The sequence below is a fragment of the Ceratotherium simum genome, chromosome 10 (assembly GCF_057802395.1).
Source record: "Ceratotherium simum simum isolate JZ-2026a chromosome 10, ASM5780239v1, whole genome shotgun sequence".
In the NCBI taxonomy this organism is placed as follows: Eukaryota; Metazoa; Chordata; class Mammalia; order Perissodactyla; family Rhinocerotidae; genus Ceratotherium; species Ceratotherium simum.
Window position 1 is genome coordinate 16,265,425 of NC_141909.1, and position 17,416 is coordinate 16,282,840.

At 41.5% G+C, this 17,416-nt stretch overlaps 1 protein-coding gene across 6 annotated transcripts in view; it reads left to right on the forward strand.

The window, feature by feature from the left end:
- Positions 1-17,416, forward strand: part of ABCC4 (ATP binding cassette subfamily C member 4 (PEL blood group)) — a 274,730-nt gene that overhangs the window by 254,883 nt on the left and 2,431 nt on the right. For 3 of the 6 annotated variants that reach the window (XM_087435919.1, XM_004423112.3, XM_087435922.1), the window contains one exon: positions 1,213-2,999. The exons of the other annotated variants lie outside the window; for them this stretch is intronic. In XM_087435919.1, the coding sequence (XP_087292045.1) occupies positions 1,213-1,267 (55 nt within the window). In that variant the 3' untranslated portion in view covers positions 1,268-2,999. Of the gene's footprint in view, positions 1-1,212; positions 3,000-17,416 lie in introns of those variants that run through there. 6 annotated transcript variants of the gene reach the window in all.

The window sequence follows — 17,416 nt, forward strand, 5'->3', positions numbered from 1 at the left end:
ATTTTCTATTTTAAAGACTCAAACAAAACTTGCACATTCTTCTTTTGGGGAAAAAAAAAAAAATTACATTTCAAGTCCTTTTTCACCCAAACACATTTTGAGATAAGAGCCCACAAGTCTTGACATTATTTCATTTTGTTTTGCGCATCTGTCAAGGAACTGAGATATGATACAGCTACTAAAAACTGGTGGCTGTGGGACAGAGAAACTTGACAGCATTTCATTTCCTTTATGTTCTGATTATACATTTATCAGAAAACCTGTATCTCTTCTAGTTCAGCTAGAAATTGGTAGAATTCAAGAACTCAAAGGCTTGGCAAAGAACTGTCCTATTATTTGGTATCATCTTACATTAGAGAAGTTGCTTGGTTGAGTCATTGTTAAAGCTTTTGCTTCTCTTTTCATTATTGTGGCCCGCTATCCCCAGATCACATTTCTATAGGCCCTGTAACTGCTTTGCTGCACAAATTAAACACCGGGACATTTCTTACATAGACGCCAGCGTTTCAATGCTTGTCAATCAGAGTTTATAAAATATAGGGATTACAACCTGATATTAACATCCACATCTATTGTGCTCATTTTATGTGTGAAAATGAGAAACCCTTGTGCAGACGCTAGATTTCCCAGCCTCTTTGTCATCCTGTTTTTAATTTATCTCCAGGTTTTGAGTCAGTAAAATGATTTTGCTTATCAATTTAATGTAGTGATAAAACATATCTATGAATCAGAATAATCAGAAGTAAAGTGGATCTACAGGTTGTTTGGCATGAAGGCCAGCCCCCGATGAGGGTTTTTTTTTTTTTTTTTTTAAAGATTTTATTTATTCATTTTTTTCCCCCCAAAACCCCAGCAGATAGTTGTATGTCATAGGTTCACATCCTTCTAGTTGCTGTACGTGGGACTCGGCCTCGCGCTGGACGGAGAAGTGGTGCCTTGGGGCGCGCCCGGGATCCGAACCCGGGCCGCCAGCATCAGAGCACGCGCACTTAACCGCTAAGCCACAGAGCCGGCCCTGATGAGGGTTTTAATGGGGCTACTTCCTCGGTAGAATAAATACATCCTTGTTTTTTAAATTGTGCCTCCACTAGTGATATATGATTGGCTTCACATGAAGAAGTGGACATAGAAATGCATTGCTTCAGGGAGGAGGACTTTAAAACTTTTAAACATGTTCTTTTTATGCTTGTCTTTTTTTTTTTTTTTTAACAGGTGTACTTCAAAAGGAATTATCCAGATATTACTCAAAATGGTCATGTGGTTATGAACGCTTCCAATGGGCAGCCCTCAGGCTTCACTATTTTTGAGACAGCGCTGTGATTCTGCCACAATGTCAAGTCTATTCTGAAGGCATTATTCCAATCGTTTTTGCACTGTGTAAACTAGATTGTCCTTTTTTGACACTAGCAACAAATATTTACGCATAAAAGATGTTAGTTGATTTGGATTTTTCCTCCACCTTCACCCAGTGATTTCAAGCTCTAACAAAATGATTTATTATTTTTATTTATATGTTATAGTATTTTTTTTCTTATCCAAATCAGAGGTGCAGGCCACCCGTAAAAACTGTCTACCAGGTTTTGTGCCTTAAGAGACCCCAGAGCCAAAGCCCATTTTGTAAGGTATAAGATAAAATTGTCACAGACTTTTTTTTTTACTGCCCCCAAAATTACATATTACTTTCCAGTTTTATCAGGTATTCTATTTACTGGAAGACTGTGTGAAGTTGCCATTTTGTCTTGCCACTTTCCTTAACATAACTAGGATCCGTTATTTTCCCCAAAGACCTCTGGTTAAAATAGTACAGGTAAAACTAATAGGAAAAACAAAAAAATATACTTTAGTTTCAGTGACATTATAGTAGGGAGAGACTACAATCCCCCCCCCCACCCCCCCGCCACACACAAAAAGATATATGGTTAAAATACAGAAGGACAATATTTAATTGTACTAAAAGAGAAGGAAGAAAAAATAATGCATTCTCAAAATAGGAGCCCTTATAGGCGATTTGATAGTGAAGGACACAAGTGTGATCATCGATCGACTTTTAGATTGCATGACTCTGCCATGGTAACCGCTGTAGTTTTAGAGTCAGCCTGGCAATATTTTCAAAAAAGGCCAAATGGCTGTCATTCCTGAATAGGAAGTAGTATTCCTATTTGGATTTCTGATTTACTGATGGTTAACCCTCTGTTGACTATAAGCGTTTTGGTTTAAGCCTTTACTGAAATCCTTTCCAAATTGCATGCATAGGCTTTCCCGACTTGGTGACAAGAACCGCAAGTCCCTGCAAACGTTGACTCTAATTATGTAGTATGTTCTCAGGATGGGTGCAGAAGGTTCACTGTCATGAGCCTGCCCAGGTCACTTTACTCCTGACCACTAAGAGCAGTTTGTTGTAGGTCTTTCTGATGAGTGAATCAGCAAACCACAGTACTTCCTAGGGCCCTCTCTACTGTATTTGAACTATGGATCTTTAGTTTTTCTTGATGGTGGCAGCTATGGTCTGTTGAATTCAAGTTACTAAAGGTTTTCCTGTTGGAATTTTAAGTGGACTCCCATGACCTCTCAGAATAAGGTCTAACTACACTCAAATTGCGTTATGTTACCACATGTGCCTTCATAGGGCGGGTTTTGGGACTCTTCAACAGAGGAAAACAGATGTTTTATAGAACCAAGCCTTAAAAAGCACACACACAGCAAGCTACCAAAATACATTGAGTACAGTAGCTGTTCCACTCTTTGTTATTAGAAATAATACAGTTAATGTTTAGTCCAGTAAATTGTTTAATAGTCATGGTTAGTATTTCAGGAGACTGACATGACAATGATAATAATGAGGTTTGTTAAAACAGTGAAAATATTTGAAATGTGTGTGTTTATTTGGTTTTAGAGGTTAAAGGCAGTTAAATAAATGTTTATTTCTGTTTTAACATCATCATAGAATTTTTTTTAATGAAATGAAATTCAATTGAAATAAATGACAGTTTTCATCTCCATTCAGAAATCTGTATTTTTGTTCTTAGAGGGATAACTGACTTGTGTCTTTGCTGTTGAAAGCCAGTGAATCTTCCTGAGATCAAAAAATATCTTCCATTATCAACTGGTTCTCTTAGCTAATTAGGTGTACCAAATATTCTGAGCAGATAGATGGGTTTCAGACAGATTGAAACAATTGCCATTGTAGCAAGACCAGTAGCACCCCTTCCAGGAAGGGAGAGTATTAGCTTATGCCCCAGACTTGAGCAAGTATTAATTTGTTAAAGCTTTTGTTTTTTGAAAGGTGACTTTGCCCTAAACTAACAAGAAACTTCTATTGCTGCTACATTTAAAACACTGTAGAGGGGCTGGCCTGGTGGGGTAGTGGTTAAGTTCATGCGCTCCGTTCCAGGGCCCCTGGGTTTATGGGTTCAGATCTGGGGCACAGACCTACACACTGCTCATCAAGCCATGCTGTGGCCCACATACAAAATAGAGAAAGATTGGAAGATTGGCAGAGATGTTAGCTCAGCAACAATCTTCCTCAAGCAAAGAGAGGAAGCCTGGCAACAGACGTTAGCTCAGGGCCAATCTTCCTCACCAAAAAAACAAAAAAACGCTTACAGAACAATAGTTCTCAAAGTGTGCTCCCTGGACCATCAGCATCACCTGAGAACTTGTTAGAAATGCAGATTCTTGTATCTCACTCCAGATCCACTGAATCAGAAACTCTGGTGGTGGGGACCGATAAGCCGTGTCTTAAAAGCCCTAAAGGTGATTCTGATGCAGACTGAAGTCTGAGAACTCTGGTGGTGGGGACCAGTAAGCTGTGTCTAAAGGCCCTAAAGGTGATTCTGATGCAGACTGAATTCAGTCTGAGAAGGTACCGTAGAACATAAAGAACTCCTAAAACTCGTTAGGAAAAACACAGAAAGCCCAATTAGAGAAATGGATGAGAGACTTGAATAGGCACTTCGCAAAAGAGAAGATCCAAATGGCCAATAATAGGAAAGTGCTCACTCTTCTTAGTAATCAGGGAAATGCAAATTAAAACCACAGCGAGATACCACTAAACACCCACTAGAATGGCTAAAATTAAAAAGATTGAGAAGACCAGTTGAGTGCCAATGGAGCAGTGGGAACTCACATGCACTGCTGAGTGTATAAAAAAAGTGTGTATTGAAAAAACGGCTTTGGAAAACAGTCTGACAGCATTTACTCCAGCTGCACACCCTGTGACCTATTAATTCTACTCCAAGCCTATACACATGTGCTCCAAGAAATGTGTTCAAGGATGCTGGTAGAAACAATTCCTGATAGCCCCAAACTGGAAATAATCCAGATGCTCGTCAACAGCAGCAGGAAAATGAACTGTGATGTAAGAAAATACTCCACAGCAACAAGAGCGATACTACTACAGCAACAACACCGGTGAATCTCACAAACGGAAGAAGCCTGACCCAAAAGAATATTTATGATTCCTTTTATACAAAGTTCAAACATAGTTACAACTGAACAATAGTGTTCAAAGTCAGAACAGTGCTTCACTTTGGGGAGGTGGAAGGTGTTGGTATTGGAAGAAATAAAAGGGCAGCTTCTAGGATGCTTAAAATGTATTTTTTTGGCTGGGTGGTGGTTGATCAGTATTCACTGGGCTCTTCATTCATTTGCTGTGCTCTTCTGCATGTCATCCTTCACAATTGAGTCACCTAAAAGTTTTCTCAGCCTTGTTTTACTTTTAGAATCTCATTCAAATTCAGTGGCTCCGTCTGAAAGTGAATAGTCTGGGCCGGCCCTGTGGCTTGGTGGTTAAGTGCGCGCGCTGCGATGCTGGTGGCCCGGGTTCGGATCCCGGGTGCGCATCGAGGCACCACTTCTCCGTTTATCCTGAGGCCGAGTCCCACATACAGCAACTAGAAGGATGTGCAGCTACGACATACAACTATCCACTGGGGCTTTGGGGGGAAAAAATAAAAAAATAAATAAAATCTTTAAAAGTGAATAGTCTGCATCTGGGAAGTTATTTCTGCTGATTTCTTAAAATATGAGGCTGTTCACGGGGTGTCCTGTGGCCCGTAGCAAATGACCTCATTTGAAGCTCTTGACACATGAGTAGTCAAGGTCTACTTTTTTCTCTAACCAATTAATAAAATAAATCCCACTTCCTCTCTTCCATTGCAGGAAAAATACAAGAAGAACCATAAGGTTTTTCTGGGTTCTGGGTTTTTTTAAGCCACTTTATTGAGTTATGATTGATGTACAAAAAGCTGTACTTATTTAATTTATACAACTTGATGAGTTTTGGAGGTAAGTATATACTCGGGAAACCAATCCCACAATCTATGCCATAAACACCCATCACCTCCAAAGGTTTCCTCCTGCCCTCTTCATTTTTTAATCTCCACTACTGGGAAAGATACAAACAAAAATCAATCTAATGCTTAATACTTTTAATGACACCATAAATGGTTGGTGTCTTGTGAAGAAACAATTTAAGTCAATTCAATGAAGCAGTGAGTTAGACTTAACTATTGTGACGATTTGGTGAGTTGTTAACTTATCAGCTGATTAATTTGTCTCGATATAAGCCAATGAAAATCTGTGGTTTTCTTTCAGAGGGTTTCACTGGAGATGTTAGAAGCCCCTCTTCTCAAACCTGAGTATTTATTTCATGTCAAATTCTGAAAAGTTTAATGATGTTCAGAATCTCATGCCCTGAATTATGTTAGATTTAACACCTGAATTGTAAGTCACTTTCCACAATCAATTCTGTTTCGGAGTGTTTTCAGTTTACATTTTTACCTAGAAAATTGCGTGATGCCTGGACACCACATCTCAACAAAAAACTTCCTTGTAATTCCTCTAATGTAGTTCAGGGAATGAATGAACTTATGTTTGACTAAAAGGAAAGAAATCTTTACTTGGAATGAAGAAAACTAAGAAAGTTCCAATTAAAACAAAACAAAACAAAAAATTCTAAAAGCCATGCTTATGGTCAACCCAGTTTAGTCACCAAATGACGTAATTCTCAAAAGTTCATTTATTGAAGATTGAATGTGTGTGTCAAAAAAAGGAAATTCCATTCTATTCCATAAAAGTTATGGACTACATTATTCCACAAGTACAGACTGAAAAATAGTTAGTTTTCCTCAAGAATTGCAATAAATTCATGAATTTCCACAAAATGTAGTTTATGCATTTTAATGGGCATGTGGATCCTTATCAAATTGTGGATTTTAAACCAATGGGTAACCACATTCACGCACACGGAGTCCTTGTGTCTGCCATTTTATATTTCATTTTAGGATTTAGAAATAAATGTTAAGTATGTATATAATAAGTCTCAAATAACAATCCTCCCCAAGTAGTGAAGTCTTTTTTGATACGTGTTGCAGTTTGGTTCTCTGGGATGCAGATTTTGAGATGGTGTTTTGTATTTGGGGTCTTTATGAGGGGGTGCCCTTGGGAGAAACACCTGTGGTATCAAGAGGGAAGAAGCAAGCTGGAATGCTGGCCAGACGACCTTAGCTGACCCCACTGGTGATTCTGGGACTAAGATGTCTCATCAGGGTTGTCCTGCCATGGGCCAATGGCTAGGACTTTATAGCTCCACCTTGATTGGTCATTGCATATAGATTCTCCCCGAAGGGCTGGTGGCTGAAGGTTGCCCACTAGCAGCACTTCCAGCAGCTGGGGCAACAAGTCCTTGAAGGGAGATCTGGGCAGCACCTCTCCATGTCCCCTCGCTGTGTGTCCCAGCTCCAGAGGTAGATCATGAAGATGTCCTGTAGCAGAAAACTCATGGTGATTGATGTTTAAGTCAAAATGACTGATTAAGTGATTGTCCTCAATACCTTGTGGTCTAAAAAATAGAGGAGAAGTTCCGTGTAGGAGAGAGATCTCATTCTCTAAGGTCAGCCCAGTTTTCATCTCTTTTTTTCTTTTTTTGTGAGGAAGATCAGCCCTGAGCTAACATCCATGCCAATCCTCCTCTTTTTGCTGAGGAAGACCGGTCCTGACCTAACATCTATTGCCAGTCCTCCTCCTTTTTTCCCCTAAAGCCCCAGTAGATGGTTGCTTGTCATAGTTGCACATCCTTCTAGTTGCTGTATGTGGGACGCAGCCTCAGCATGGCTGGAGAAGCGGTGCGTCGGTGCGTGCCCGGGATCCCAACCGGGGCCACCAGTAGCGGAGCGCGCGCACTTAACCGCTATGCCACGGGGCCGGCCCCGCAGTTTTCATCTCTTGTAGGAAGCCATCTTAAGATCAGTCTTCATCTTGGGTAACGCTTACATATTTTTATAACACCCTGACCACCCCCTCATTGGTTAAACTGAACCATACTTGATTTAATGTCCTGTTGTTACCATCTTGAAATACTTAATTTTTAAATAAAGGGCCTTGCTTTTTCCATTTGACACTGGGCCCTGTAAATTATGTAGCCTTCCCTGATTATACATATTTATAGGTGGTCTGTTTCCTCACTAAAAGATGAGCTTCTAAAGACTTGAACCGTGTTCTGTTCATTTTTTAATGACATCTTCTAGCACAGTGTCTGTCACATAGGAGGTGCTCAATAAATGTTTGCCAAAGGAATAATGACTGAGAACAGATCTTCCTTCTAAACTTTATAATTCTGAAATTTTAAGAGGTAGCCCTGGTTTTGGAGTCAGTCACACAGATCAGAATGCCAGTTCTGTCTCTGCCACTCGCTAGCAATGTGGGTGACCAAAGAATGTATTATCCAAAGTGGGACACTTGAAAGTGAAAGGAAAGCCCTAATCAGCCCAGGTGCCAGGGCAGTAAACTGGCTCCATCCTTGACAAAATGGGATATGGTCACCTTATAGCCATGTAGCCTTAGTTACGTGCTTGGGTAAGTGTCAACCTCTGAACCTCAGCTTCTTCATCTGGAAAATGGATATAGTTCCTGCCCTTGCACAGTTGCTTTGGTTGGGATGATTGATGGACCAAGAGCCTCCAAAGAAACAGAAAGAATGGAATCATTGACCCTGGACAGGAAGAGAGTCTCCTCTTCCACCAACAAAGGAGGGCAAGATAGATGTGGATCAGTGGGTTTGTGGACTAGAAGGTATATTTGAGGAGGTCCTCATCTGACGACCTAAACGAAACCATTCTTACTTCACATATAGTTAAGATGAAACAGGCACGTGGGGAGGAACACAAGCTCTGGAGTCAGTCCTCCAAGTTCAAATCCTGACTCCTCTGCACGTTGGCTGTGTGGGTTTGGATACGCGTCCTGCTACCTGCTAATTGCAGGCTCTTATGTTTGGGAAACACACTATGCTTCAATTTCTTTGTAAAATTGAGATGGGGATAGTACTTCTCTCAGAGGGCTGATACAGAGATTCAATATGACAGTGACAGGATATGGTCTGTGGGCTAGTGCCAGTCCCTGAACTATTTGTAACTAGGAATTTCAAGAACGCTAGAAACTTTTTAGCCATTTGACAATGCCATGACATCCCAACTCAGGATCAGTGGAATCTTGTTGAACAGACTCGAGACCAGTTTGAATGTTGAACTTGCATGGTGAGGCGCATGTGGCTTGAGCTGCAAGCTAGCCATGTGCAGTAGAATCATTTATTAGTTTGCAATGGCTTAAAACTTTTAAATAATTAAACGTTCTTAATCCCAGACAGTTGAGAAGCACTGCTTCAAAACAATGCTGCATATGTGGTTAGCTCTCAATAAACACTAGCCTCTTTATTAATTGTTACCATATCAGGCAAAAGTTATTTCATAATATTTATATTTAAAATTAGACCACATAGGCATTCAAAAGGCTCTACTATACATTAGCAATATTTAATAGCATTAAAAAGTTACAAATAAACTGCTCAAGGTTAGAGTTTTTTTCCTTCAGTCTAAAAAAGTATTTAAAAAACAAATTAATACCGTGCATATGTTTACACCTACTTTATTCTTGACTCTACAGCATGATCTTGTTAGAGAAGATAGCTGGGAATACATCAGGTCACTTAAAAAACCCTTTGGAGAACACAAGGTTTTATGTGTAAACTGTTGACTTTCCTTTAAAACCGGAAAGAATATGAATTAACAACTTTTGCTTTTTAAATCTAAGGATCTAAGGAAAATAACCTCATTTTTTCAAAAACTAAAATAGCAGTGTGTGTTGAAAAGCCAAAAAAAATCTATGTTTATTTGAATTTAAAACTAAAAAATAACATTAATAAAAGGAATAACATGCCCCAGCCCTATAAGACCTCCATCTATACTCCAGGCCCATCTAACTTGCCTTGGGGATCAACACTGGGATTGTATGATTTTTCAAGAAGAACCAAAATCAAGACTTAGATACACTAAGAATGTTTTAGAGAAAGCTTACATTGGACGCTTCTGACTAAATTCAGTCTTTCATTCAGCAACCATGCTCATAAAACTAGCCAACTCACAATTATCCATCCCAATAGATGGAAGCTTTGGGTATTCCAAAACAGTGTTTGATCCAAAAGTTAATCATATTTCATTTTGGAGGGCATTACATGAAAAACATTTTTAAAATTAAGTTTTGCAGACTACCCAGACAAAAATTAAAATGAGTCTCGATGAGACAGAGTTTATACCATGCTAGGAGTGTTGTGAGGAAGAAAGGAACAGTCAACAGAGGATTGAGAATTTTAAAATTTTCCATTTTATAACGATAAATTTTTCAAAATCCGTAAGTCCATACTGATTCTAATAAGACAGATGATAGATAGATAAAAGGGAACGTTCTTTTTTTGCAGTAGAATGCCAACAATAAATGTGGAAGGATTGACAGAAAAAGTACCATGTTGCAGCCATCATTGCCATATATCAGATAAAATTCAACCTTAGCTGCTAAATGAATATAGGGTGAATGTTTGGGGGGTAGGGAGACAGGGCATTTTCATAGACTGAAAGTATCTTCCTACATTAATTAGTTCGTGAGGGGAGAATTCTATCTTTAAAGTGGAAAAATCCATCAGACATCACCCTAACCAAGTGACCAGAGTTAACATTACCAACAACGGACCAACTGACACCCTTGTTTCCTGATGTGTGAGGTAATGACAACAACACATCATTTGTGGTATTCTTGCCTCTCCCCAAAAGAAAAAAAAAAAAAAAAAAAAAATATATATATATATATATATATATATATAGTCTAAATCAACAGACAAATCCAAATCGAAGACATTCTACAAAACAACTGGGCTGTGCTCTTTAAAAATGTCAGTGGGAAGGGGCTGGGCCAGTGGCATAGTGGTTAAGTTTTCGCACTCCACTTCGGCAGCCCTGGGTTCACGGGTTCAGATCCTGGGCACGGACATACACACTGCTCATCAACCCATGCAGTGGCGGTGTCCCACATATAAAGTAGAGGAAGATGGGCACGGATGTTAACCCAGGGCCAGTCTTCCTCAGCAAAAAGAGGAGGATTGGCAATGGATGTTAGCTCGGGGCGAATCTTCCTCACACACACAAAAAATGTCAATGGCCATTAAAGGCTGAGAAAGTGTTTCACATTAAATGGAAACTGAAAAGACGTGACAAGTGAAAGCATTGTGTGACGCTGGATCAAAAAAAAAATGCAGTAAGGACAGTATGGGGTCGGCCCCGTGGCTTAGCGGTTAAGTGCTCACGCTCCGCTACTGGCGGCCCGGGTGCGGATGCCCGGGCTCGCACCGACGCACTGCTTGTCCCACTGTGCTGAAGCCGCGTCCCACATACAGCAACTAGAAGGATGTGCAGCTATGACATACAACTATCTACTGGGGCTTTGGGGAAAAAAAAGGAGGAGGATTGGCAATAGATGTTAGCTCAGGGCCGGTCTTCCTCAGCAAAAAGAGGAGGATTAGCATGGATGTTAGCTCAGGGCTGATCTTCCTCACAAAAAAAAAATAAAATAAATAAAATAAAAACAAAACAAAACAAAACAAAGGACAATATGGAGACAATTGGTAAAATTTGAATGAGAATTGTATAGTAGACAATACAGTTATATGAATGTTAAATTTCCTGAATTTACTCATTATACCACGGTTATGTAAGAGAATGTTGTTATTGTTAGGAAATACACACTGATGTCTTTAGTGGTGAGGAGTTATGATGTCTGCAACTTACTCTCAAATGGTTCAGCAAAAATTATTACATATATATGTGATACATATTATATATAACATATAATAACATATAATCATTTTTATTGCATATGGTCCTGGGTCAGAAACAGTATGTTTATCCATCTATAAAGAGAGAAAGCAAATGTAGGAAAAACGTTGAGCGAGTGAACCTAGGTGAAAGATACACAAGAGTTTATTGTACTATTACTGCAACTTTTACGTAGATTTAAAATTTTTTCAAAATAAAAAGTTAAAAAAAAACTTTCCACAGCTCAACCACAGAGTGAAGAATCCACATCCAGATAAGTAAGAGTTGCCTCTGTGGTATGTGTGACTTGATGTGATAAAAATCGTCAGACCAGTTTGAGTTGACTGAGAACGATTCTCACAACTTCCTCCCAGCTGCGGCGCTCCGGTCTAGCTTGAGACGGAAGCTCACCCTCACCAGGGAGCGTGTGGAGGCAAGGTGCCTCCTGCTAACAAAATTATTTTTCACACAGGCAAGAAACAGCATTATGTGATCTTTTAAGGATATAAAAATGCCAAATGCGGATCACTGATGAGCCAAATTTCCAGGATTGTGTCACTCACTCCATTGTTGTTGAAGGCAGTGGCCGCCTGTGGGATCCACCTGCGTTCTGAGTGGAGGTTCTGCAATGACAGAGCTGCTGTTAGGAGTGGATGCCTGGGGCCTTCAGGGGCACGAGCTGGAAACACACAGCCTGCTCATCGCTGCTTAGCAGAAGCACTGTAGACTATCCCCAACTATGTGTTCCCGTGTAAATTCATTTTATCCAGAAGGCTCTCTTTTTCCCAGTGATACATAGATATTTCTATCTGGAGTTGTGCCAGTCAGGTTTATTCTGGTGTTCATTTTCTTGATATGAAAATAAACTAACTCCTTCTTAGTTTTCTTAAGCACCTGGTTTGATGATTGATCTGACTCTGCCACTACTGAACTTAATAAGAAAGCACCATTGCTGTTTTGATGCTCCTTTTAACTGTAGTAACCAAGCACACGAGAGAAGGATATTGATTCTAGAATTCCTTTCCTCCAAAGAGGAAACCATTTTCAAGAAATTTCACCTTGGCAACTTGAAATAATGCTGAGAAACAGAGATGTCTGATTTCACAAAACAGACTAACATCTCTGATCACTTTAAAGTTCTATTGATATGTTCTGATTTCTTTTACTAAATATTTCCAGATTTTCTCCCCTGTTGTTTTATAGTGAATACAATGAAAATAATGAGGGTACATTGTGTTCTCCAATTTACAAGTGTTACAGCAGTACTTACTGTTGGCAAGGATACAGCAAACCAAGCCCTTTCAAACATGCTAGTGGAAGTGTGAATTGGACACACTTTCTGAAGTGTCACATGGTAACACATGTCAAGGTCCTTAAAATGTTCCTATATTTTGGCTCAAAAATTTCTCTTCTAGGAATCTACTGAAACGATACAACTATAAATTCCAACAAAAAATATATTTAAAGATACTTGTTGCAATTTACTTATAATATCAAAAATAGAAATAAGCTAAATTTCAAAAAGAGTCCAAATTTGGTGTGCTCATGCAATAACGTATTAAGCAGTCGATAAAATAGTCTTTCCAAAGATAATTTAATGGTGTGGGGTAAATACTCATTTTATAATATTAATGTGAGAAAAATTATCTAATTTTTTTAACATTTTGTAAAGCACATTTGTATCTTTAAAACTCTGAAATTAAATAATCAAAATGTTAACAGTTATTTCTGACTGGTTTGATTATCACTGATTTTTATTTCTGTAGATTTTCCAAATTACCTACAACGAGCATGGTTATTTTTAAAGCTCAGAAGATACGTAAAGAGTAGTCATAGTGCCTCTTTCAGTTAGGATAAATTGGTGAGTTTATATTTTATGTAGATAAATATATATTTTTTATATATTTATATATTTTATTTATGAATAATGTCATATTTTTTATAAATATGTAAATATCACTACAAAAGAGTTAAGAAGAAAACGAAGTTAACAGTGATGAACACAGCCTATTTTGTCAATGCAACTTCCACACAGCAACAATAATGTTCTATTCTATACCAGATCTGGTTTTCACTGAAATTTTGGCTTCTAAATTACAGAGTGGGTCTAGATTTGCTGCCATATGTCTTTTGGGGAGGCAGCTAAAATAGGGCAAAGAGAAATGTTTAGGCAAATTTCCTTGAGAAACTTGGTGTTTCCCCATATTGTCATAACATTTGAGCTTCTGATTTACATGTATGGGCAGAGATGCTGATGACAACTAGGAACCTGAGGCAATTACTCACTTGAATCGGTGGAATTTGGACTTTCAAGTCTTTCTCAAGCATCTGGGCTCTGGAGGTGAGGACTAGTAGGTGGACTGTATCAACAAGCCAGCCCAGCCTCAATGCCCGGCCCGTGGAGGAGGACAGGTTAGCTGTCTGCAGGTAGTTTTTGGTTCTCTCCTTTGCTTTCTCACCTTTCTTCCCTCTCCCCTTAATTAGAACATGACTCCAGCTGAAAGGATTTCCTGATTATTAGTCTTTGGGATAGAGACAGTATAGCCTTTTGAGAACAAGTTCTATATTGGAGTCAGCAATTGATTTCATCAGTCCTAGGAAGCTCTCTTCAAGGCTTGGTTTTGGAGTAGGTAGACCAGGTATTGTGATTTAAGGAGCCCTGGGAAAATCTTCCCACTGAGGCTTGAAGGGCCATCATTGGTGATGCATTCATGTGGATACCTTGTGCTCTTTCCTTGAGGTCCTTCTAAAAATAAGATGCTGTATTCTTATGAATGTATAAAGCATTAAATCACTAACACTTTAACGCGAGTGAGTTTATCATATTGCTTTCTCCCTAATAGAAGAAGCAATGGATGCCACCCATGATTTGAGGGAGTGGGTGTTTGTGACCCATCTGGAAGGGAAGAACTCATCCTTGGTAAACGTGACAGAAACTTCACCAGTCAAGGTATTTCAACAACCAGGTTGAATAATAATATCAAATCACAGTAAGGAAACCACCAATATCCTGGATAACACATAGGCAATTGAATTTGGCTTCACTTCGTGCAGCCAGATATACGCATTGGAGCATCACCCACATGCCAGTCTTGCCTATTAAGGCAAATTATCTCTTAAATCCACTGTGGATCAGAGTTGGTTGAAGGATCTTGTAGGATTTGACTTGGAGTTCATCATTCTTGGTGGGAAGGAACTTGAAGAACCAGGCCTGCTTAGTAGAGAGGTTTAGCCTGCTTCAGGTGCCACGGGAGTTTCTGAGGCCATCAGAGCCTGGCTAAACACGGCATCTGGACCAGAGCAGAATAATCATTGTTGGTCAAAAGAATGAATGGCTTTCATACTGAATATTAGTTGAGCAGGTTGATCCTTGTTTCAGGCAAACAAGTGTCACCTATATCTCAAAATCAAAAATTCAGACGTAGTTGAAACTTTTAGGTAATTGATTGGAGACAGTGTCTTTGTGTGCTAAGTGTGCTATGTTATACCAATTCTTCCTGGTTTTTCTCTGCTTTAATGTAGGAAGTATCTACTACTGGCAGGACCCACTCCTAATATTTTCCCAACCAGAGCAAGAGCACAAATGGAGGCCCACATATCCCATGTCTGAATAGGTAAAAATCAAGCTGACAAAGTTGTTCGATAAAATATGTGTTATCTTCCCACCTCGATAATCCTTCGGAACTACCTGGAAGGCTCTGATTCAAATTTAGAATTCTGGGATTCTCAGAGTTCTGTGCTGAAACACGGAGGCATGGGGAGAGCTGGCCCATGTCCACAGCCCAAGCCTGAAAGAGCCTTGAGTGCACAAGTAAGGACATCCCAGATGGCACAGGCAAGTTCTGTCTACCCCTCCTGACCTTCACAAGTGGGCCCCCCAGGCCCAGGACTACTCAAGCCAGCGATGTTGCCTGGTGCTGTGGCCCTTGGAAGGATGGACTCAGGCAACAGGCCCATACAGGTTCTTAAAGCGGGCTAGGGCTATTTGGGCAGGCCATTCTGGGATCCTGGGTACCTTGAGTGTTCTAGATCAGTGCATCTGGATCTTTAATAGAATCCACCTGGGGGTCTTGTTAAATTGTAGACTGTTATTAACATGCTATATGTCGGAGGGCAGGGCTGAGAGCCTGCATTTCTAACCAGCTTCCAGGCAATGCTGATGCTGCTGGTGGTTTGTGGATGACACTTTGCTTAGCGAACACCTGAAGGAATGGGCTCTGGATGGGTGTGTTCCCTTGGCTCTCAGATGTTTCACCTCAGGGGGACTGGCTAGGTCAACAGGGCCACAATGTAGTCCTCTAAAATATGTGGCTCAGGGCAGAGGCCTCTTGCCCTGGTCTCAGGGCAGTTCTAGCCCCTTCTTGGCCTATGTTCCCATTGCATCAGTGGGCTCAGTTCCCGCACTGCTGGGCCCTAGTCCTTCCCCACCCGCTCAGCCACAGCAGCCCTTTGATCTCCCACCCACTCTCCCCAAGTCAAGTTTTTCTTGGCTCCTTTCTCTGCAGCATTCCCACCCCTTCCCCCACTTTGCTCTATGCCACGAAACAAATGTAAAAATAACATTTCAAAAATATTGAAAATGAATGATGATGAAATCGTGTTTTTGTTTTCTTGGGATGTCAGCAAGCAGTAACAACAATCAGAGATACAGCCTCTCCAGAGCCTAGCTATTGTTTGAGAACAAAATCATATCTGCTCACTCATTACCAGGAGTCAGGATTTCCAAAAATAAATTCTTGCTGGATTAGAGCAGAGTAGATATTTCTCCCATATTTTTATTTTGACAAGGCTATGAAACCTGCTATCTCACCATCTAATGGAATCAAATAGGCTGCTAAAAATAACCCCTGCACGTTTGTTTTGCAAATGGACAGCACCTCTCCCCCTCCCCGCCGGTTACTGCGATGAAGCTTAATCCTTCGACTTGTGTTCAAGTATTTGCCTTAGTTTTGAGTTCTTTTCTTCTTTCCAAGGCTGCTTTTCACTATTTGCCTGAGTTATTTGAACAGGTGGCTTTGCATAACCTATGCTAATGTGGGGCTTTTGTCTGCTTTGAGCTTGCACAGGGAGTCGTTTAGGGAAGAAATGTTTCTTTCTCGCTAAACTATTCACACCTGTTCTGATAACCACCCTGTGTTGAACTAAAACACCATGCCAGAGAGGTTTCCTCTAACTGGACACATGATCAGCAAGCCAGAGGCACAGCCGATAGCACCTTTTCCCCTTTTCTCACGCACACCACAAGCAGCCCAAGAGCCGCGTTCTGTACAGGCTTCGGGCTGGGTGGCCCCCGGATCTGTCTGGCAGCGAGTGGACACTAGGGATCCCTGCTGGGAAGGTTTTAGAGAAACCTCGCTGCACTTGGTCAATGGCAGGGCGCAGACGGGCGCACGAGGCCTCCGGGGGACTGCAGCAGACCAAAGCCGCCGGCCTGAGCCCGGATCCCTGGCCCCTTTGTCCCGGCCACTTTCGGCAGGCGCATCGGGCGCGGGCTCCGTGCTGCGCTTGGCCGGGGATCAGAGGCGGGCGCGGCGCGGGCGCCCCAGGACGCTCGGCGCGCGCGCTCCCTGGCCGCAGATCACAGGCGCCCGCCCTCTGCCGGGCCGGCCCGGGAGCCCGCCTGCTCCCTGGAACGCGATCACAGGCCCTGCCTCTGGGCCCCGGGGGCGAGGAGGGGCGCCTCACGGGCCCCAGGGGAGAGCGATCTCCGGCGCGTTCCCACGAGGAGGTCCAGGGCTGAGCGAGGGCTTCTCCCAGCTCTGCCGCAGGGTGTCCTCCGCCGGTGGGAAGGTGGAAGGGATAAGCGGCCCCAGGAAGGGCTGTGTAGACGCCGCAGTCATGGCTACCTTGTAGCCATGAGTATGAGTATGGACTCCTAACCAAGGGCGCGCTGAGGATGGGCTTTTCTAGAATGTTTTTAGGGGAAACTGCACTCTGTTAGTTCCCTGGCCACAAGAAAAGAAAGAACGAAGCACGCATGGAATGGGCAAGGCAGGCTTGGATATAGTTTGAAGAGATCCCGTCCTGCCCACAAAAGGGAATGTGATGATGCCTATTTGTTCTCACCTGGCCCGCCACTCTTCACCTGCGCGCAGTAGGTGGGCTTCCCTCGTGTTACCCGCAGGCACTCAAGGCAGCCTGAATGTGTGTGTGTGTGTGTGTGTACACACTCACACACAATCACAGATAACCTTCCGAGACTCTGGGCGCTGCAAGGAAGCGGAAGTGCCTAGCACTCTTTACCTCTATCGATGGCCCGTATACCTACCATGACCATCCTG